The sequence below is a fragment of the Nomascus leucogenys genome, chromosome 23, assembly GCF_006542625.1.
Source record: "Nomascus leucogenys isolate Asia chromosome 23, Asia_NLE_v1, whole genome shotgun sequence".
Lineage (NCBI taxonomy): Eukaryota > Metazoa > Chordata > Mammalia > Primates > Hylobatidae > Nomascus > Nomascus leucogenys.
In genome coordinates, this window is record NC_044403.1 from 12,449,335 (window position 1) to 12,473,489 (window position 24,155).

General features: G+C 38.8%; 1 protein-coding gene across 2 annotated transcripts; it reads left to right on the plus strand.

Annotated features, from left to right (window-relative positions):
- The first annotated feature begins 1,500 nt into the window (after window positions 1–1,500).
- On the plus strand, window positions 1,501–23,210 carry LDHB (lactate dehydrogenase B). Of its 2 annotated transcripts, none has more exons than XM_030804605.1 (8): window positions 1,501–1,608; window positions 5,002–5,136; window positions 12,484–12,601; window positions 15,654–15,827; window positions 17,656–17,829; window positions 20,193–20,310; window positions 21,192–21,424; window positions 21,569–22,150. In XM_030804605.1, the coding sequence occupies exons 2-8, from the start codon at window positions 5,008–5,010 to the stop codon at window positions 21,682–21,684; spliced, it is 1,062 nt and encodes a 353-aa protein (XP_030660465.1). In that variant the 5' UTR covers window positions 1,501–1,608; window positions 5,002–5,007; the 3' UTR covers window positions 21,685–22,150. The 2 variants fall into 2 exon arrangements, with proteins under 2 accessions (XP_030660465.1, XP_012357825.2); XM_012502371.2 differs by lacking the exon at window positions 21,569–22,150 and adding an exon at window positions 22,842–23,210 and having other exon boundaries at window positions 1,504–1,608; window positions 21,192–21,315.
- Window positions 23,211–24,155: the final 945 nt, after the last annotated feature.

Consider the following 24,155-nt stretch of genomic DNA (forward strand, 5'->3'; position numbering starts at 1 on the left):
AAACTTGGATTTAGGGTTAATGTAATACTTTTGAGATTATCCTCCAAGCTCTTTTCCTCACCATCACATTTTAATTTGTAATTGGACTGTATCTTCAGTCAAAGTCCCCACTAGCTGAATGATTTATGCTAGGAGAGTTTGAGGCTTATGAATTTTTCTCAACAAACCCTTCTCTTAGTGATTCTTTACTCTGAGTTTTTATTGTACTTTAACCAAATTTCTGTTGCCACTTATCACATTGTAATTGAGATAGGTTGCCTACTTGTCTATCTCCAATGGACTAGGAACACCTCAAAGGGCATAGTCTTATATTTATGTTTTTTACCAATGCTTAGCACTGAGAATAAACTGAAGCAATAATTATAGCATTAGTGGTCATATACAAGAAATATGCATTTACAAAAAAAAACACTTCTTTTCACATATGGGGAGTTTGTGAGATGGCTATATTTGAAAGCATTTTAATTATAAGAAAACAGAACTGAAGCCAGACTCTTCAGAATTCCTCCAATTTATCATTCATTCATTTATTCATCAATGCTATATTTAGCTACCAAACACTGGCTGAGTGTTGAAGACAGAATGAATGATAACATCTAGCTTTGGAGTCGATTAGGGACTAAAAAAGAAAGTGCATCTCACTTAGTGGTCCCACAATTTCCTCTAGAGGGCAAAGCCTGACCTTGAGATCAGGTGGAATTGTAGGGAAACTTCAGAAGGCAAGGACAAAGGCTCACTGGTCTTGTCAGGCAACGAGTAAGCAATTATTGCGTGTTTGTTGAAACAGGTTGAAAAAAGTCATTTTCATCAAATGAACTTTAAAACGGAGATGATCTAAATTCAGATGTATTTTTTTAAGTCCTTTAAAGTCTAACTGAAATGCAACATAGAAATTTATTTCTGGCTGGGCGCGGTGGCTCACGCCTGTAATCCCAGCACTTTGGGAGGCCGAGGCGGGTGGATCACGAGGTCAGGAGATCGAGACCATCCTGGCGAACAGGGTGAAACCCCGTCGCTACTAAAAATACAAAAAATTAGCCGGGCGAGGTGGCGGGCGCCTGTAGTCCCAGCTACTCGGGAGGCTGAGGCAGGAGAATGTCGTGAGCCCGGGAGGCGGAGCTTGCAGTGAGCCGAGATAGCGCCACTGCACTCCAGCCTGGGCGACAGAGCGAGACTCCGACTCAAAAAAAAAAAAAAAGAAATTTATTTCTATTTGTACTAAATCTAATCGAACAAGAGCGTTAAAGCCCAGAAGAGTCGGGGATGGGCAAGTTTTAGAAATAACGTGGCCTCCGCATTGAAGAGCCTGCGAGTTGTGAGACCAGCTGAGAGCGGGGGCTTCTGGAAGGGAAACTCCTCATCTGGAGGGTGGGGGAGGGAGTGTGCACACTTGAGCCCTTGTCCTTGAAGGGGATTGAGCGAGCCGAGGGGAGGGGTAGGCGGTACTCGGATTTCCAATCACAATGGAGAAACCTAAGAGGCTGCGGTGGTTGTGGGGCCCCGCCCCTCCTCCCTCCTTGCAGAGCCGGCGCCCGAGGAGACGCACGCAGCTGACATTGTCTTCTCCGCACGACTGTTACAGAGGTCTCCAGAGCCTTCGCTCTCCTGGTAGGTTTCGGCTCAGGACCCTGAATCCTGGCTCACATTCAAGTCTGGTGGGACGTGCGGGGGAGTACTTGTGTGGGGAGACGCGGGAAGGAGGAAGAAGCACATCTGTCCTCCGCGGCCTTTAGCTCTGAGCACCCGGCCTCGGGCCGTGACTCTGCCTCTCAGTTTGGGGCGCAGGGCGGGCCGTGCCCTGGCGGAGGAGCAGAAGGCGGAGGGTAGCAGCTGCGGCTCAGGGGAGAGACTTGTTGCATTTGCAGCTAAAACCAGGCCCTGCTTGTCCTTGGTGGGTTCATGGCGGCCACATCACCCCCATGGCCTGCTGGCGGGAGTCGGGACACGTGCCCGAGTAGCTGGGGGAGGGGGACGGAACCAGATGGCCTATGAAGGCTGGACGATCTTTACCTCGAGTATTTGAATATACTGCCACGGTAATAGAGAAATGCCCTTGCACTCGCTGGGTTGAGGAGAAAGGCACCTAGATGACCAGCACGTTTGGCGCTGCACTTATTTTTGTCCGGCTCTCACGGTCTTTCCAGGAGCTATGCGCCAGTTCTTTCCTGCAGGGCCTCTTTTCTTGATGCTTAGGTGCTTCGTTTACTTTACCAGCCTTGGGTGCTCCGAGTAAGGAAGTCCTAGACTTGTCCCCATAGACCTTACTCGGGGAGATCTCTAGCTTCTGCCTGCCCTCGTGATCTGCTGTTCTTTGCTGCCGGTGCCCTGAGGAAGAGATGGTTTCTGCGCACCGGGAGCAGTACAAGCTGCAGTAAGGGCCTGGGGAATGGGGGGAGGGGAGGAATTCAAAAGCAAAACCTGAATTTTTAAAAGATGACGGTGAGAAAGATTCTGCAAAGAAGATCTTTGTTCCTGAAATTAAGGCACTCGTTTATATCTAATGATTTATATCCACAGCAGTGAGGAGACATAAGGGACCAAGACTCAGAGATTTTTACCGGTTGTCGTTCTTGTTCCTTACAGCCTTTGCTCTGATGTTGGCAGAGGCCTGTATATCACGCAGACCATTTTCTTCTCATTTCTTAAAACTCCTTTTAAGGAAATATTAAAGAAAAGCACTTTCTCCAGAAAGAATCTGAAAGAAAATCTGGCTGGAGCCTTTAAATTGTACTTCCTGAAGTTTTCTAAATTAAAAGGTCTATCAGAACAACGAATCTGTATTTCTATAGCCACTGTTTCTGGATTTTCATTTTCCACTGCTTCGTGGGCCCCCTGTATACCAAAATGATCGTAAACAGACCATCTAACAAAAATAGACCTAAGTGCAGAACAACTATTCATGTGTGTCTTCCTTCACGAAGAGATACAGCATTCTGTCTTCTGAGCCTGTTTAAAATACAGGCCATGTTGAATTTATTTCATTTTAAGGTCATCTATTTGTGGAGGCACTTGCACAACACTGCATCTTTCTTCTCTCTTTAACATCCACTAGGAAACTGTAAATGTGATCTGTAAAGGCGAAAGAATATCTTTAATTTATCCTTAGAGATGGGAGGAAATATTTTTTGGAAAAAAGGTAGCTATAAGACAAAATAGTTGTTACACAGTTGTCTCCAAATTCAGATACTTTATTCCAACTCAGAGTCCTGCTAACTCTTACTTTACATATACAGTTAATAGACTAGGCTTATTGCTTAGTCCGTTGCAGATTAGAATTAAAAACTAGACTGGGAAGCACTGGTACAGTTTGAGACTGGTATGGTGGCCTCAGATGCGACAGAGTCTGACATAAAAAGTAAAAAACAAGTGAAAATGATGGACATTACAATGGGTTACTACAATTATAAGTAATAATTATGAAGAAAAGGCTTATTTGCCATCTATTCTCTGTTCAAGAAGACAGAGTGGCACATATTTAGTATACTATAAATTGCCATGGAATTGATGTTTATTTCAATAAGTGTTGCTGTTTTTTTCAGTTATCTAGAAAACACATCTGGTTATCTGATGGCACAAATACATTTGGTGTTACTGTACAGATCATTCATTTTCCAACAGGTTTCGGTTTTTTTTTTTTTTTTGAGATGGAGTTTCACTCTGTCATCCAGGCTGGAGTGCAGTGGCACGATCTCAGCTCACTGCAACCTCCACCCTCCAGGTTCAAATGATTCTCCTTCCTCAGCCTCCTGAGTAGCTGGGACTATAGGCGCCTGCCACCGCGCCCAGCTAATTTTTTGTATTTTTAGTAGAGTTGGGGTTTCACCATCTTGGCCAGGCTGGTCTTGAACTCCTGCCTCGTGATCCACCCGCCTGGGTCTCCCAAAGTGCTGGGATTACAGGTGTGAGCCATCGTGCCCGGCCAGTTTTTTTTTTTTTTCTTACATTTTGGGAGTCTTTAGTTTGGATGGTTAGACAGAAACTGTTTCAGAGACTGATAATCTCCTAATGTGATCCCCTGAAAGGACAATGTATTAAGTGCCTATCTACTTTCCAAGAAGCTTCTTAGGTACCCTAAAAGGAATTCAGGTTGGTATTTTTGCAGACTTTGAATAAAAATTATTCATTACCATTTTATTGTCACTATGTATTAAGTATGCATTCTATGTCCAGTACACTGTAACACATTTTATGTGAGACAGTAGAACAGTCAGTCCCTATCTTCCAAGAATGATGATAACCATTAGTAGTAGAAATTATGTTCATAATTGGCCATTTATTCTTTTTATCCAAGCTTAAATATGAGTTAATACTAGACCCAAACTTAGTTTACATAGTTACATATACATTCTTCATTGGGGAAACAAACAAATTAGCTAATTTAAACATAAATGTTCACAGTTTTTTAGCCAGAAATATTAACAACCTACTAAATACTCACATGAAATCATAGGCTGAAGGAAGAAATCCAATTCTAATGGGCTTCATGAAAGTTTTTACCTTAATGAATTCTTCCATTAAATGGGCCTCATGGTTGTTGTTTTTTTTTTTTTAGTTTTGAGACGGAATCTCGCTCTGTCGCCAGGCTGGGGTACAGTGGTGCGATCTCAGCTCACTGCAACCTCCACTTCCTGGGTTCAAGTGATTCTCCTTCCTTAGCCTCCCAAGTAGTTAGGACTACAGGCGTGCACCACCATGCCCAGCTAATTTTCGTTTTTTTAGTAGAGACGGGGTTTCACCATGTTGGCTAGGATGGTCTCAATCTCTTGACCTCATGGTCTGCCCGCCTCTGCCTCCCAAAGTGTTGGGATTACAGGCATGAGCCACCATGCCCAGCCGGCGGGTCTCGTGGTTCTTTAAAATATATTCTGCTTTCTAGAATATCATTAGGCTCATTTTAAGTTGTACTTGAGTTCAAAATTGCAACAGTAACATTTTAAGGATGATTTCTATTTGGATTTCATATGCAAATATATGTGTAATGTTTTGATTCTTTCCTTGCAGCGCAAAATGGCAACTCTTAAGGAAAAACTCATTGCACCAGTTGCAGAAGAAGAGGCAACAGTTCCAAACAATAAGATCACTGTAGTGGGTGTTGGACAAGTTGGTATGGCATGTGCTATCAGCATTCTGGGAAAGGTACATTTCAAGAAGTTCAGCATGTGTATACAGTTTCTTTGGGCACCTTGGAATTTTATTATATGTTTTAAAAGATTTCTTTTTTTCCTGAGCAATTTGAAGTTGTAGATGTAATTCCACTTCACTTTCAAATATTTAAGCAAGTATCTCCTAAAAGAATTATATTCTCCCTATGTGACCATAATAGTTACTACACCTAGAGAATTTAACACTGATGCAATACTATCATCCAGTGTACACTATTAACATTTAAAATTCTCCATTTTGTCAAAATCATGCCGTTTATAGCTATTTTCACCTCAGTCCAAGATCATGTGTTTCATATACTTGTCATGTCTCTTCATTCTTTAATCTGGAACTATTACTCAACCTTTCTTTCCTATATCATTGACATTTTTCTAGCATCCAGGTGAGTTCTGTAGAATGTCCCTCAATTTGTCTCTCTGATGTTTTCTTGTAATTCAGCTCGGGTTGAATTATTTGGGTGGGATTGGAACTAGGTGATGTCATGTCCTGCTTTGTGCAGACCATCAGGAAACACATGTTGTTCAACTTGTCTCATTACTGCTGAACTTAATCCCCTGGTTCAAGTGGTCACAGCAAGACTTCTCCACTGCAAAGATCCCTTTCCCTCCTTTAATTAATAAGTAATCTGTGCCGTGCATGGCTTTGTGAGGTTGTGGGAATATTCTATTATGCCCCTGAAACTTTTACCTAATGGTTTCATTTTGAAATGATTTCAGATTTACAGAAAATTTGTAAGAATGGTAAAAAAATAAAACTTTCATAAACACTTCACCTACATTTACCAATTCTTAACATTTTGTTATTTATACTCTCTTACCATATGTACATATATACACACATATGTGTGTATATATGTGTATGTTCACAGGTAGATTAGATACAGAGATCTATAGAAATAGATACATAGATGTCCATGACATATGTCTATATCTATCTGTAGATGGCTGGAACCATTTGAGAATAAATTGCGGATATTATGCCCTTTACTTCTAAGTCCTTTAGAGCAGCAATCCCCAACCTTTCTGGCACTAGGGAACCAGTTTTGTGGGAGACAATTTTTCCACAGATGTGGTATGAGGGGATAGTTTCGGGATGAAATTGTTCCAGTTCAGATCATCAGGCATTAGCTAGATTCTCTACATTCAGTACTGGCTCGTGACCTGGGTGTTGGGGACCCCTGTTTCAGACTACATTTCCTAAGAATAGGACATATTCTGAGATCATCAGTGCAATTATCAACATCAGGAGATTTAACACTAATACCATACTATTATCACCTTCCACTTCAATTTTTCTTATATACCTCCATAGGCTTTTTGCCTTACCTCATATGTATCCTTTGTAGTTCAAACCACGGTTAAGCTTTCTTTAGTTCTCGAAGACTTTTGAGGAAAGAAGCCCTTTTCTTATTTATCTCACTGAATGGATTCCTTATTTCTTCTGATGGCTGCCTTAAATGTAGGAACAACAACAAAAATGCTGCCTTGCCTTCAGGAGAACACACTGTCCCTTTGTATCATATGTAAAGGCTGCCTGAATAACCCCTAACCAAGCACATTTCTTTTTTCAAAATTTAAATTCTAAGGCAGCAAACTGAGTCTTTGCTGAGAAATAGTTATCAAAAAAATAATCTAAAATCGTAGTGCACACCCATGAATGTTTTATCCTTTTGCATTTGCTTCTAGCTAGTTTCTATCATTTAGGATAGCAGCTCCCTATCCTTTTGCATTTCCTTCTAGCTAGTTTCAGTTGACTAGGTAACTATCATTTAGGATGGCAGCTCCCTAGATTACAGGGAATTGAAGTGACCACAATTTCATGTTCACTGTTCATGCCAATAAAAACAAAAAGTACTCCAGCTTACATCGTTTTGAAAAAGACATTGAGTATGTGTCATGTTCAAAGATAAAATACTTTATTTTAAACAACCTTAGGAGATAGGAACTGTTCATATACTTGCTGTTGGATGAGATGGCTGATGCTTAAAGAGCCTGTCCACAGTCTCACATGTGGCAGTGGTGGAGCTGTATTTTGAACCCAGGGCTCTGAACTCTTCACTGTAGTGACTTTTCAATTTTCTTTTTATTCAATGCTACTATTAGGCATTTAGAAAAAAATAAATGTATTCATTAAATACTAGCTAGAGATTTTTCTTACCTTCTGTTAATCTCAAAATCTGAGCCTTTCAGGAAACTATATCCGAGCTATCATGATTCTATAAGAAGTGCCTCTATGATGTTGTAATCATAAATTTTAAATTCTCTTCAGTAAATAATTTAATTGAGACTGTGCCTGGAGTTATGTAATACTTTGGCTCAACTCAAGGGCTTGAGAGAATAGCCCCTGCTGCTAACACAGTTGGAATCTTCAGATTCAGAGACTGTGATTTCTGTTTTTCAATCTAGCGTTCTTTCCCCTTTATCTTTTGCAAAATGGAGTACGTGGCCTTAGAAATTATGTGGAGACTATCTAACAAAGAATATTTTTGAAAAAATAAATACGGGAAAGAATGACTGACTTGTTGAAAGATGATTTTACCAATTAAGAATGTCTAAATATTATTTTAATGGTTAAAAATAAAAGTGGTTCAAAATTGTGTTAATACACAGTAAAGATTAGAAATCCCACTAGCTTAATAGAGAAAGGAAAATAACTCTGCATGTTGGTGTTTGTATATTACTTCATTTATTCCTTTCTGTAACCTGTCAGAGGACATTGTCATCTATATCATATGATTGAAAAAAACAAAAACCAAACACCTAAGATCACACAGATAGTAAGTGCCAGATCTGGCCTTTTCGAGCTCATAGATGGTGTACTTTGCCCCCAGAAGTTAAATAAAAGTATAGCATCGGAGAGGTTGAGGAGGGACATGCATTAGCCACCATATGAAGACTTGATTATTTTTGGCTTCTACTTTTGCCCACTCTCTGCAGCCCATTTCTTATATAATAACCATAGAGAGCTTTCGTAAAACTAGTGGCTCCCCTACTTAAAACTCTCCAGTCATTTTACAGTGCACACATGCTACATACATACATAAAATCCCATGAGGCCTCACAAATCCCTCCCTGCCTGTTTCTCAGAGCAAAGCAATGGAGCACACAACTCCAGGGGCACCATACACACCAAGGCAGCAGACCTGCCAGTGCAACGTGATGGTACCATCTCTGACTTCGTCCCTTCCATTTGCTTTCAGCCTCCCAAATGCCAGTCTCATTTTTGCTTAAACTCTTTTACTTGCGTTTCCCTTCACCTGGAATGTTCTTCCCTAGGCCACAGGGTTGACCCCTTCTTATCATTCAGATCTTACTGCAAATGCATGCCTTTGCAGGCAGGCCTTCTCTGCCTTCCCATATAAAGTAAACTTCCTTCCCAGTAGCTTCAAAATCTCCTTGCCTTATGCCCTTCAGAGCACTTCTGCCTTCAGAGATTAGCCTGATTTGTTGCTTGTTTAATTCCTATTTCCTTCCTGATACATTCCATGGCAGCAGAGACTTTATCATAACAGTATACCTGAGTAGTAGGATAATGCCAGGCACTTACATGATAAATAAATGAATACTCCTGCTGTTACTTGTAAGCTGCACTCATATTTTGTCAAACTTTGGTCATGGCTTCTGATTTTTTTATATCTTCTACTGCCAGACTTTAAACTTTTACCCCATTATCCATCTCAGACTCTGCATTTTAACTACCAAGAGGAGGATCTGAATGTCGAACTCATCATGTTGTAAGGGTCATGAAGAGCTTTGGGGCAAGATTATCATAAATCCTTAGCTTCTAAGTCTGTCTTTGGTTTGAGTGTTTATCCTTGCTTCGGTCAACTGTAGTTCTTGTGGACAAACAGTATATAACAAAGCTATTAGGAGGAGCAAGGTAGGTACAACAACAAATTGCAAAGTAGTTTTGCAGTGCAAGACTGGGCTTAAAAGTAAAACATAATGAAAATTTGGTATTTGTACAAGCCATGTTTGGTATTTCAGCCAGAAACATGCTCAAATAGTATTTAATAATAATGTAGAAGTAGCATTTCAGAGGGGAAGGAACACAGACAGACTATTGAATAAATGGCACTTATCCATTTAGTTAATTATTTGAGAAAGGTTATACCTTTTCCTCCCACAAAATTTTATGCATACTAAACACTTGGAGATATATATATATATATATATATATATATATATATATATATATTTTTTTTTTTTTTTTTTTCTCTTGAGAGAGAGTCTTACTGTCACCCAGGCTGGAGCACAGTGGCACAATCTCTGCTCACTGCAACCTCTGCCTCTCGGATTCAAGTGATTCTCCTGCCTCAGCCTCCTGAGTAGCTGAGATTACAGGTGCATGCCACCATGCCCAGCTAATTTTTGTATTTTTAGTAGAGACGGGGTTTTACTATGTTGGCCAGGCTGTTCTCAAACTCCTGACCTCAGGTGATCTCCCTGCCTTGGCCCCCCAAAATGCTGGGATTACATGCGTGAGCCACCACGCCTGGCCAACACTTGGATATAAAAATGAAACCATCAAATATTAAGGCACTGGTGGTAGTACTTTATTACTTGGGAGGAGAAAGAGGCAGAATATATGGCTGTGTCTGGTCCACACAGGATTTTAGATTAAAAGCCTTTTTTTTTAAGTCTGTCACAGGAGTAGAGTAAAAATAAATACGTTTTTAAAAGCCATTTTAGTGATATATTAAGCAAGCTTTCAACAGTGGTATTCTTGATATCTAAGTGACCTTGATCCATAATGAGAATACTGCTTTCGCAGTTAATCTAAACCTTGCCGTTTCAAACATTTTAAACATAGTTACAACTTAAGTGAAATACATATATGGTAAATTCATTGTATAAAATATGTGAATACAGAGGGAGATTTATTGAAGCCAAACAATAGCACCAGTACTTAGTCATACATCACGCCTCTCCATTTGGGGGATATTCAGTGCTGCAGATGCAGCTAAATTCAGTGTTACAATTATTATTATTTAAGTGTTGGATCTCTTCCTTCCTTTTCAGCCGAGTATGCACTTCTCAGGCAATTCTCTACACCCACTGAAACAGAGAGACAGGATCTGACATCCTGTGACATCCTTTTCTACTTAAGCACTACATTGTTTCGCCCTGTTGATTTCACACATGTGATGTTACTAAAATAAAAGTGATATTCCCAGTGCTCAGTACCTTAATAGAACCATTATAGCTACGATTAAGTTATGTTGCATTAATTTAGGACTTAAAAAATACAAATGAGAATTTTGTGTGTTCTTATCAGAGCTTGCAAAGAACAAAAGCAGCTTTAAAGGTGTCAAAATGTGTTTAAGGAAAAATGGATAAAAATTAATGCCAGTATTTGATATACATGGAAATGAGGAAATGTTTTGTACGTGATTCCCCAGCTCACAGAATGGTCATTTCAAAAATCTGCAAGTAATTTGGTTGCTGAGAGCTAAGGACACATTCGGTCATCAGGAGGCTTCAGTCTTAGAGAAACCCTTACAAGCAACCCCACTGTAACTCACTTCATGAGACCAGGCAGCCACTTAGATTTTAGCAACAGAGGACAGTGTTTATTCATTGTCTTCCAGGGAGCGAAACTTGCTTAATCTAACAAGCTAAGTAGGTCAACTTTTCTTATTGGCTGTCTCCCAGCTCTTTGCTGCATCTCCCTCTGGTGGCCCCTGCTGCCTGGGTTACTCCACCTTATTCTTCAAAGTGCTTCCTGAACTCCAGTTACTTACCTGCTCCGCGCAGCCCCCTCCATTAATACCCTCACCTGTGTAGCTGATCACACTACTATTCTTAGAAGAGGTTGACCCTTGAACAACATAGGTCGGTTCACTTATAGGCAGATTTTTTTTTTTCAACCAAAAGTATATTGAAAATACATTATTGAGGGGATGCGAAACCCACATATATGGAGAGTCTTTTGCATCCAGTGAATACTGTCCTTTCTGTATACTTGATTATGCCCAGATTTTGGTACACTCAGGGGTCCTAGAACCAATCCCTTGAGTATCGTATATTGAGGAATGACTGTATCAGCATTTTTAAGTGGGCCCCAGTATTGATATGTTCTACTTAGCTGATATTTTTGCTAATAGCCATAAAAACACTAAAAGGAAGGACTCTGGTGATGTTTCAATAGGAGGAATAACCACTTTATAAAAAGTTTATAAATTATGACTTCCATAAGATAAGGGAATTTCATAGCTGAATGGTTGCTTAGATGCATGTAGACCAACCACCTCTTTTTTTCCTTTTTTTCTTTCACTTTTATGTAGACATTCTGAGAACATTTAAAAAATTATGATTCCAGGCCCAGCGCTGCCTATTCCAGGCCAGGCTCATGGCTGTAATCCCAGCATTTTGGGAGGCCGGGGCGGGTGGATCAACTGAGGTCAGGAGTTCAATACCAGCCTGGGCAACATGGCAAAACCCCATCTCTATTAAAAATACAAAAATTAGCCAGGTGTGATGGCATGTACCTGTAATCCCAGCTACGCAGGAGGCTGAGGCTGGAAAATCACTTGCGCCTGGGAGGTGGAGCTTGCAGTGGGCGGAGGCTGCAGTGAGCCGAGATTGCACCACTACCCTCCAGCCTCGGCAACAGAGCGAGAATCTGCCTCAAAAAAAAGAAAAAAAAATTATGACTCCGATCAAGATTAAATAGTATATTCATTACTTTAGATTGTATTTTGAATGGGGGACAGATAATGACAATTGGAATAGAAAACAAACGAAATCTGAGACTAGCAAGTCTCAGGCACAGATTTGGAGTGATTTACATATGAAAAAACCTCCCAATCCTAGATTCCTCTGTCCGTAAACACGCCTTCCTTTCCCCACCAAGACATTTGAGTGGATCAGAGCCACCCTGAAGATTCCAAGCTTCAACCTGGGTTTCAAATCCTACTCTAAAGTAAACACACTCCTGGTAATTTAAGCCAAATCTACCCTGTCAGAAAGCCTCCAAATTGGGGTGACCTCAAGGATGGACACATTGCCCAAGGTTGTTTCTGGGCCTGAGTGTATTTTTGTTTTCATCATTCCCTCCCCCTTACTATAGACTTGTATTCAGTAGGCCTACTCTTGAACTAAGCTGGTTTCCTAATGAATCTTTAAGTCTACATGTTCTTAAAGTATAGTTTGTATCATGTGAACTGAATCCTCGTTGAGTATCTAACTCCACGGTAAAATTCTCAAGATGTTTAGACCTTTGGTGCTTAGCCATGTTAAAGATCTTTCTTGGGTTAGATTGTGAGCTGAGGCATCCTAGGGTGGCTTAGGGTTCTAATGCCTGTTTTTGCGTTTACAGTCTCTGGCTGATGAACTTGCTCTTGTGGATGTTTTGGAAGATAAGCTTAAAGGAGAAATGATGGATCTGCAGCATGGGAGCTTATTTCTTCAGACACCTAAAATTGTGGCAGATAAAGGTAATTTCACTTAATGCCCAAAGTGAGCTAATATTTTTTTCATGCGCCCCAAAACACATTTGGAATGCATCTTACAGCATAATAGATTTATTTGTAAGTAGGAAAAGTTGAAGTTTTGGAAGTTATTTCAATAACTGTTGATAAGATTTATAATGTAGTTTAGTAAATTCAAATTATTGCAAAATTGTTACATAATTATAAAATGTTTCCCCCTTTTTCCTCATTTTACAAAAAGCTCTTATTTCTCTACTGTATTCTACTTTTTATTTCTCATATATTTTATATTCGCTTATTAATGGACAGCTACCTAAAATGAGTTTGCTAGCCATAAATGATCACTAATGTCACTAACAGGAAATAACAAATTGGATTTATCACATTGTTTGGGTTATTTTTCCACGTTTCTTCTATAGGCCAATTTTCTTTCATCCATTTCTAGAAACTCACTTGCTACTGCTAAAATGTACACATAGCAAATTGACATTTTCCCATTGGAAGTATATGTAGAAAATGGTTATGTATTCCACACTCCAAACTGCCACACTAGTTATCTTTATCCTAAAACAGATGCTTTCCCTAAAATTAAAGTTTGAATGCATTCTTTTCTTTAAAGATTTCTTATCTTGTTATAAACCTTTGTCTGTATTCTAAAACCTCTAGCAGGGCCTGCACAGCTCTCAATTTGGATATAACCTGCATTTCCTCATGGCTCATCGTCCTTCTCTCCTCCCTCAGTCTCTGTTATAAAATTAGTCTTCCCATCCTGCTGAATCTGGTGTTGGCAGTTTCGTTTCTTCTGGGTCCAGTTTATCCTCAAGGTTAAACTCAAGTAGCACTTCTATTAACCCTCTCCCACGTACCTTCTACACATTTGATATGTAACATTTTGGGCTATTGTATTATAATGGCTTGTTTATATGTATCTGAGAACCGGTATGTTTTAGACCCCAAAAGTATTGGTACAATGAAGGGGTGGCCTGCCCCTCCACACTTGTGGGTGTTTCTCGTCGGGTGGAACGAGAGACTTGAGAAAAGAAAGAGACACAGAGACAAAGTATAGAGATAGGAAAGTGGGCCCAGGGAACCGGCGCTCAGCATACGGAGGACCCGCGCTGGCACCAGTCTGAGTTCTCTTAGTATTTATTGATCATTATCGGGCGTTTCTCGGAGAGGGGGATGTGGCAGGAAAACGTGAACAAATGTCTCTGCATCATAAACAAGGTAAAGAAAAAAGTGCTGTGGCCGGGCGCGGTGGCTCACGCCTGTAATCCCAGCACTTTGGGAGGCCGAGGCGGGCGGATCACGAGGTCAGGAGATCGAGACCATCCTGGCCAACATGGTGAAACCCCGTCTCTACTAAAAATAGAAAAAATTAGCTGGGCAGGTGGCGGGCGCCTGTAGTCCCAGCTACTGGGGAGGCTGAGGCAGGAGAATGGCGTGAACCCGGGAGGCGGAGCTTGCAGTGAGCCAAGATCGTGTCATTGCACTCCAGCCTGGGCAACAGCGAGACTCTGTCTCAAAAAAAAAAAAAAAGAAAGAAAAAAGTGCTGCGCTTTTGATGTGCATATACATAAACATCTCAATGCCTTAAAGAACAGTATTGCTGCCAGCATGTCCCACCTCCAGCCCTAAGGTGGTATTCTATCTCAGTAGATGGAATATACAATCCATTACACTGATTTTACACTGAGACATTCCATTGCCCAGGGAGGAGCAGGAGACAAATGCCTTCCTCTTATCTCAACTGCAAAGAGGCCTTCCTCTTTTACTAATCCTCCTCAGCACAGACCCTTTACGGGTGTCTGGCTAGGGGGACAGTCAGGTCTTTCCCTTCCCACAAGGCCGTATTTCAGACTATCACATGGGGAGAAACCTTGGACAATACCTGGCTTTCCTAGGCAGAGGTCCCTGCAGCCTTCTCGCAGTGTACTGTGTCTCTGAGTACTTGAGATTAGGGAGTGGTGATGACTCTTAACAAGCATGCTGCCTTCAAGCATTTGTTTAACAAAGCACATCCTGCACAGCCCTTAATCCATTTAACCCTGAGGTGACACAGTACATGTTTCAGGGAGCACAGGGTTGGGGGTAGGGTTACAGATTAACAGCATCTCAAGGCAGAAGAATTTTTCTTAGTACAGAACAAAATGGAGTCTCTTATGTCTACTTCTTTCTACATAGACACAGTAACAGTCTGATCTCTCTCTCTTTCCCCCCCACAGTACAAAGTAATTTCAATGCCTTGAAGAAACTAAATAATAGCTATTATTTATAAATTTGTAACATTCTGGGTACTGTGTGAAACCTTTTGCACATATTATTTCATCTTCATCTTTGCAACAACCTGATGAAATGTAGGGACTATAATTACTGCCATTTTATGAGAGAGGAACCTGACAAAGTATTACCAACCATCAAAAGCCACACTGTAACCCAGTTTAATTATGTGAATCATCCATAGCTGTTGAGTCAAATGATCACATCAAATCGCAATATCCGTATATTTCGAAAAAGGACACACTTCCATAAGAAAAAGATAAAATCTCCGGGGAAACTTGCAGTGCTAAAAAGCAAATAAGCTTCCTGAAAATACTGAGTATTAGAAATCCAAGTTTTAGTTTCCAGACAAAATTAAACACTTCAGTGCCTTCCTTCCCTTCCTAAATTTTAACTTTTTAAGATAAAAGTAACTTAAAATTGATTGGTTTTGGGTTTGTTTTTTTTTTTTTTGATGTCTACCTATTGGAGTCACTGTTTATACTTCATTTTATTCCTGACAATTCATTGAATTCGTAGCCAAAAACATACTTTGGGGTCATCTTTATTTCCTTTATTTTCTGAGGCAGTTTGATGTTTGGATTATTGCAGTGTAGCTCAAGGGAGAAAAAAGAAGCCATAGGAACATTGAACTTCAAGCCCTTACAATACAGAAAACTTAATTCACATATATGTTCTAGAAGCTTATGTATGGTTAGGCTTTTAGAGCATGTCATATAGGTTATGTTATAATGAAGAGTTGTATTTAAAATACCTGTTTTTGCCTTTCTTTTTAAAGATTATTCTGTGACCGCCAATTCCAAGATTGTAGTGGTAACTGCAGGAGTCCGTCAGCAAGAAGGGGAGAGTCGGCTCAACCTGGTGCAGAGAAATGTTAATGTCTTCAAATTCATTATTCCTCAGATCGTCAAGTACAGTCCTGATTGCATCATAATTGTGGTTTCCAACCCAGGTATTATTGTAAAACTTAAAGTCTGTGTTCTGTTAAGTTCAGCGTTTTGCTGTTTTTGTTGTTGTTTTGGACTAAAATCAGTCCCAGTATTCATTTACAGAAGCAGTTTACATGTCTTCTTTTACTGGCCCTAAATAGTGGTGTTTGCAAAACAAAGCCCTCTGTCCCAGGCCAGATGTTCAAAAAATGTGACAAGAGTTTTAGGTAAAGCAATTTCATGTTTTTGCCTCATCTGGCTTGGTTATAGATTCTAAAGGCTTTTAAAACTTTTTTATAAAGATTATCCTGGGATGGAGAATGAAGCATTCGAACATAGTTTCAATTTGTAAGAAACATTTTAACATATTTGACCTTTTATTTTCTGGAAAATCTCATTATACAGAATTGAAACAGATCAACTTTGAAAAGAAGCATATAAGAAAGCCATTAAACAATTCTGCTTTAAAGATAGAAATAGACTGAATTGATGGACAAATATATGCTAACACCAAATGCTCTGTCTTAAAAATTGCTTTCCTTGCTAACTTAACATCTACAGAATGAACATTAAGCCTTCTGACTAGAAAGAATGCACTTTTTTAGCCTTAACAGCTAAAACGTGCTGTATTTGATATACTGCTTTTATCTATAGTTTGCCACCAAAATTACTGCATGTTGGTGAGCATAGCAGGTACATTGAGAAAACAGTAAAGAAACTGTAAAGAAATAGTAAATAAATACTAGATAGTAAAGAAATAGTAAAGAAACTCTCACACTTTACATAGAGAAACAAGAGCTAGGGAAATCCCCACAGTATCTTGGGTATTGAGAGTTGAGAGCCAGCAAGGAAAGAGGTTATTTCCATATTTTTACTCTCTGCAAACCAAGACTGGAGTTCATTAAATGGTTCAGTCTTATATATAAAACTTCTCATAAATATATATGTGCCAGGTAGATGTAGAATAGGAATGAGAAGTAGCTAGCACATAGTAAGTTACTGCATCCTGTGCCTCAGGCAGGCATCACTAAATGATTATGCAACTTTCTACATATAGCTTCACAGCTGGATTTTCCAGGGAGTCACTTCCACTGAATCAAAGTTGTCAAGGAAAAGTTATCCAGTCCCAAATGTCCTTGAATTATCTTAGCCATTGTCTACAGATTAGTGTGGGGGTGGAGGCTGCAGGATTAACTTTCAGCTCTTCACCTTCCTTGTGTGCACATTTTTTACTTTTTACAGCTTAGCCTGCAAGTGCTGTGGATCCTATCTGGATCAGCAAAAGTTTTATCTCTGTGGTTTTAAGGCTATGCCACACTGGAGCAAAGATTCTGACATAGATGTTCTTTTATTAAATAGAAATTTTTAATACTACGTATTATCACAATTGTTTACTGAAGAATACCTCATGCCCAGAAAAATTTGTGGTAGCAAGATTTGGTAGTTTAGTAATCAAAGGCTTCTTGGTTTAGGATGACAATCATTATAATTATGGAATGTTACAACTGGGGGAAACTTAACTGACAACCTGGTTCAACCTGTTTCGTTTTTTTCAACTTTAAGTTAATTAATCTGCAAGGTTCTTATATATTCTTGTTTCACATAATAATGCAAATATAAAAGCACAGTATTGCATTTTTCGTGTCTTGCAATCTTCATATAAGGCTTAAAAGTTTGTCTCTCTCATTCCTGTTATCTCTAACAATGAAAAGTTAAAGTATTTACATCTTTCTGGCCACATCTCATTTGGGGAATGGGGAAGTGGGAAAAGGGAAGCCAGGGCACCCCAAGCTGCCTAACAGTCAAAGTTGGTTTTGGTTTACTTACATATATTATTTCCAAAATTTTTAGTGGACATTCTTACATATGTTACTTGGAAACTAAGTGGCTTACCCAAACATCGTGTGATTGGAAGTGGATGTAATCTGGATTCTGCTAGATTTCGCTACCTTATGGCTGAAAAACTTGGCATTCATCCCAGCAGCTGCCATGGATGGATTTTGGGGGAACATGGCGACTCAAGTGGTAAAGAAAAAAAAAGAAAAAATTACTTATGATATTGGTTTTGCCAGTTTGAATTTTGAATTTTATTTCAAATTTTATTTTTACAGACTTTGATGTACTTAAAAACAGTTGCAAAAATAGTAGTTACTTTTCTATTCTATTCCATTTTGCTTTATCATTTACTCTGTCATCTCTCTGTCTATCTACCTATCATCTATCTTTACCCTGATCAGTTAATCATAAATCAATTCCCTCACCTTTTTGTCTATAAATTCTTTACTGTGTATTTCTTCAAAACAAAGGTTTTCTTTTTCATAACCACAGTACACTTACCAAAATCAGGAAATGTAACCCTGAAACAATAGTACCTAATCCAGAGTCCATTATTCACATGTTACCAACTGTCTCAATAGTGTCCTCTAAAGCTTTTTTCCTAATTCAGAATCCATTCTAGGCTCACACATTGCATCTCCTATATCTCCTTAGCCTCCTTCATTCTGGAACAGTTTCTCAGTCTATCTCTGTTTCTCATGATCTTGACATTTTTGAAAAGTCAGGTGAGTTATTTTGTGGAATGCCCATCATTTTAGACTCATCTGATTGTTTCTTTATCATTAGGTTGAGCTATGAACTTTTCATGCAAATACCACAGAAATGACCCTATAGTTTTCTCATGGCATCACATCCAAAGGCATGTAATGTCAGTGTGGCCAACAGTTGGTGACACTCACTGTGATAACTCAGTTAAGGTTGTATTTTGCCAGGTTACTCTGTGAAGTTACTACTTTTCCTTTGTAATTTATGAGTAATTCGTGGGAAGATGTTTTGATGCTGACTAGGAAAGTGTGTGACTCCTCATCAATTTTTCTCTGCTAAATTTAGCATCTATTAATGATTTGTGGTTGAATAAATTACCATGATAGTTGTCAAACATGATCTACTAATTCCATCATTTATTCTGTATTAGTTGCATTCTACTGTAAGACAAATTTTTCATCTTCCCTCTTTATTTATTCATTTGTTGATATCAGTGTGGCCTCAGATTTTTATCTCATGCCCAAAATATTGTGTCACTATCATTTGTAATGCTCTGGTTGTCCCAGGCTTTTCTTTTCTTTTCTTTTTTTATTTATTTTTTTTGAGACAGAGTCTTGCTCTGTCACCCAAGCTGGAGTGCCGTGGCGAGATCTCGGCTCACTGCAAGCTCCGCCTCCTGGGTTCACGCCATTCTCCTGCCTCAGCCTCCCCAGTAGCTGGGACTACAGGCACCCGCCACCACGCCCAGCTAATTTTTTGTATTTTTAGTAGAGACAGGGTTTCACCGTATTAGCCAGGATGGTCTCGATCTCCTGACCTTGTGATCCGCCCGCCTCGGCCTCCCAAAGTGCTGGGATTACAGGCGTGAGCCACGGCGTGTGGCCCTGTCCCAGGCTTTTCAAACTGACTCTTATGTCTTTTTTTTTTAACATGTCCCATCATTTTTGAGCACTGTCTTGCACAGTAAGTTGCACCAGCCTCATTTTGAACTTTCTCCTTCCCAGCACTAGAATCAGCTGTTCCCCTAATGAGCCCTGTTTCCTTTTAGTGAGGAATGGTGGTTAGAAACCAGGATCAGGGCATAGGTGTGTTTGTGCTACTGGTATCTTTGCTTCTAGGCCCTTTGAGTAGACAGAGCTATTACATTCATTGTGTTTGCTGAAGGAGGAATGAGCTAGGTAACAAAAGCTTATAAATAGCTTTTTCCTTCGTATCTGTTTCAGTCATAGTAGATTCTACTCCACACTTTTGCTCCTATTTCCAGAGTCTACAATGTTTTCCTCCAAAGGTCTCCAAGGAACATATAACTTAGGTTTTAAGGTCCAATTCAAAGGCCTGTTTTGTGTAGTTCTTTCTGATACTCTTCTCCCTTAAATTTAGTAGACCCTTATTTATAATTTTTACCCCACTTTTATAATTACGCTTTATTTGGGTCTTAGTCTAGGATTTTTTTTCTTTACTCTAGAATAAAGGAGCATATATTAGAAAAATATGGAGGAGAAAAGTTAAACATTCCTCAAACCAAAAGTTTAGCATAGTCCCCAACTAGAATCCCTGTGATTTCACACACCTAGAGAGAAGCAAAGAATTTTATTTTCTCTGTAACTATGACACAGCAATTCTGCTTTGCACTAAAATTCTTGAAAGTTAAAGACATGTTGCTATTTGAAGGCAAATGTCAGCCTTTTGGGGGAACTCTACTGGAATCTACTGGAGAGTCACTTATTGGAGCAGTTCCAGTTGGTATTCAGTAATTTGCATCACAGGTGAAATTGCACTAAAAGAAGAAAATATTTTTAAAAATAATGTAAGAAATATCTGCAATGTCTTTTTTTTTTTTTTAACAGTGGCTGTGTGGAGTGGCGTGAATGTGGCAGGTGTTTCTCTCCAGGAGTTGAATCCAGAAATGGGAACTGACAATGATAGTGAAAATTGGAAGGAAGTGCATAAGATGGTGGTTGAAAGGTAAGTGAAAGGGAGCTTGATTTTAGATGATTAATTACAACTCTACTTAAATAAAATTATAAACATTTTCCATGGCTGTCTGCTCAGATAAACTCGTAATGTAGTAATTATGCAGCTGTTATCTTTTGAAACTGATAAGACTTTTACACTGGTCAAACTTGTTATGCCAGTCTCCCTAGGGAAAGTAAATATTTTCTCTAGAGAAACTATTGTAGAGGTAACAGGAGCAAAATGTGGAATTAACAAGTGAGAAGAGTCTTCAAACTGCTACCTCTCAACAAATAAGGTTGATTTATTTAGAAAAGTAAACTTAGACACTACTGGTTTCATAACTGCCCAAAATAAATAAACTTGCTGGCTGATTGCTAACAGTGTTTAAGTTTTAATAACAAGACTAACTGACGTCTCAAATATAGAATCATTTTGTTCAATTTTAATAATTTAGATACTGTTATCCCTTTTATTAGTTAGTTGATTATGTTAGGTGACAATGGCAAGTGGGACCTCACAATTGAGATATATTTTGTTCTTTCACTTTTATTGTTTCCTGATTTTATGTGTTTGGAAATGTGTTTACAAATTTGTTACAATGATCGGAAAATGTATATTTTTGCCACAGTGACTTTATAAATCTTAACTTATACAATAAACTAAAGTTATCAAGCACTTATATAGTGTTTACCGTGTAGTGCTTACAGTTTTAAGCATTTTACATATATATTAATTCATTTAACACTCAAGAAGGGAACACTAAGGCAATAAAGGGTAAATAATTTGCCCAAGATTATAGTTAGTTAGAGACAGAGCAGTAGTCAAAGTCAGGTCTGGTTTCAATAATGATTGAGTCTTATTTCAGTGATGTCTTTTATAATTTTTTTAAGTGCCTATGAAGTCATTAAGCTAAAAGGATATACCAACTGGGCTATTGGATTAAGTGTGGCTGATCTTATTGAATCCATGTTGAAAAATCTATCCAGGATTCATCCCGTGTCAACAATGGTAAAGGTAAGACAAACTACCACAAAATATAATATGATTTCTAGCATTGTATTCTACAGAAAGATTCATTTAAAGAGGCTCAGACCAGATAAAATCATAGTTCAAGTTTTTTTTTGTCTCTCAAAGTTGTTTTTTTTTTTTTTTTTTTTTTTTTTTTTTTTTTTTTTTTTTTTTTTTTTTTTTTTTTTTTTTTTTTTTTTAAGAGATTCATGTTACCAGATGGTCTATTCTACTGTATGCCTCGTCCAAATCTGTTCAGGTCTCTCAAAGTTTTATGTAAACTATTCTCATTTTCCAACAGAAGTCTTGGACAACAAGGGCAGAAAACTTACAGAATCTAAGACACTCAATAGATTGTTGTCATTCTTTATATAATTTTGCAAATTAAATATTAACTCTGAATCTTAGCACATTCTGAAAGTATTGATCATTTGAGTAAGTGTAATAGAGTTTCATTTAAGTTGGTGTGCTAAACTCTAGATTGCCTTTCATATAGCACTTGATACCTTAGCAAATACAGTTTAATTCAAAAGCTGTGGAGCAAATGCACAAAACAGATAGAAATTAATGATTTTTTAAACAAAACTAAAATTATATTAAAATATTTCGTAAGACAACTGACTCATTTGCCACAAGTCAGTGTAAATCAAGTGTGTCAATAATTGGGTAATTACTGAGTCTTTGGGTACATATATAGGAATTTGTTTATTCTATCTACTTTTGTGTATGCACAAAATTTTTGAAATTAAAAGCTTAAAAACTGACAGTAGGGTATGTTTAATATAATTAGTTATATAGTTAAATTGACCCTGTGAATAAATTAATTACCCACACGAACTGGTAAAGTGTTTTGGAAATTGTATTTTTTCTTTTTTTTTTTTTTTTTTTTTTTTTTTTTTTTAGCAATACTTGGGTATTCCAAGCATCTTGCCTTTTAATGGTCTCTAACTTACCCAGGACCTCGTAGGTTGGCTACCACCTGAAAGTTCTTCCTAACTAAAAGTCTTTAAGCAACTTAAAATTTCATAGAAAGTAATCCATTAAGAACCACAGTTAAAAGCAATTTAATTTGAAGACTCATATTTCAAAATTTATTAAAGTGTATTTAAATGGAAGAGCAGTGTTCAATAAAATACGTATATAATTAAATAAGTACTTGTTACTTACAAATATCTAATTTTCTCATAGTGTATGTTTGCATATTCTACGTATAAAACCTAATTCAAAACATAAGCATTGGGGAAATGTGGACCGGTAAGTGATGAAAATTAGATTAGGGAATGAGTTCATGCCTATCAAGTTTCCTATAATTCTTTCTGTTGAAACATCGGACCTTTGATTATTCTCTTTTTTCCCCCCTTTAGAGATTAGTTCTTGCTGTGTCACCCAGGCTGGAGAGTAGTACCACTGTCATAGCTCACTGAAGCTTCAAATTCCTGGGCTCAAACAATCCTCCCACCTCAGCCTCCTGTCTTTGATCATTTTTACTCACAGTTTCATGTCTTAATCTCGATGCTTTGTTGTTCTGGTAGGGGATGTATGGCATTGAGAATGAAGTCTTCCTGAGCCTTCCATGTATCCTCAATGCCCGGGGATTAACCAGCGTTATCAACCAGAAGCTAAAGGATGATGAGGTTGCTCAGCTCAAGAAAAGTGCTGATACCCTGTGGGACATCCAGAAGGACCTAAAAGACCTGTGACTACTGAGCTCTAGGCTGTAGAAATTTAAAAACTACAATGTGATTAACTCTGAGCCTTTAGTTTTCATCCATGTACATGGATCGCGGTTTGCTTTGATCTTCTTCAGTATGTGAATTTGGGCTCACAGAATCAAAGCCTATGCTTGGTTTAATGCTTGCAATATGAGCTCTTGAACAAATAAAATTAACTATTGTAGTGTGCTTCTATTTCTGGGATTCCTTCCTTAATGATTCCTGAAAGATTTCAGTCAATCTGCCAAGTCATTCTTACCACACATCATAAATGTCCCTAAATTCCAACATCATCTACACTCCTCCCTCTGGATGAGACAAAAATTCTTTGTTGCAACATGTGCCACGGTTTGTTGTTGTTGTCCTGAGAATACGATTATCTTTTTAAGGTTTTAACTGAAGAAGTTGTAACGGATGTCAATGTATATGACATTTACAAGGAAGCCCATTTTAAAAGGAACAACCCCTAAAATGGAAACTTTGTTAGAATTAGTTCTTTTTAATAATGAAGGAAAATGAAAGTTTGGTCTGGATTATTCAGATTCAGGCTACTTGGAGATAGCATAACATATGAATTTACAGGGAAACTTAGGTAGCTTTCCTTTAAAAAGAGTTCCAAATTTACATGTCATATGTAGGGGTCAATTTGTGTCTGGAATTGGTGGGTTCTTGGTCTCACTGACTTTAAGAATGAAGCCGCCGACCCTCGCAGTGAATGTTACAGTTCTAAAGGCAGCGTGTCCGGAGTTTGTTCCTTCCCATGTTCGGATGTGTTCAGAGTTTCCTCCTTCCGGTGGGTTAGTGGTCTCGCCGGCTCAAGAGTGAAGCTACAGACCTTCGCAGTGAGTGTTACAGCTCCTAAGGCGGCATGTCGGGAGTTGTTCGTACCTCCTGGTGGGCTCATGGTCTCGCTGGCTCAGGAGTGAAGCTGCAGACCTTCCTGGTGAGTGTTACAGCTCATAAAAGCAGTGGGGACCCCAAGTGCAAGATTTATTGCAAAGAGTGAAAGAACAAAGATTCCACAGTGTGGAAGGGGACCCGAGCCGGTTGCCACTGCTGGCTCGGGCAGCCTGCTTTTATTCTCTTATCTGGCCCCACGCACATCCTGCTGATTGGTAGAGCCCAGTGGTCTGT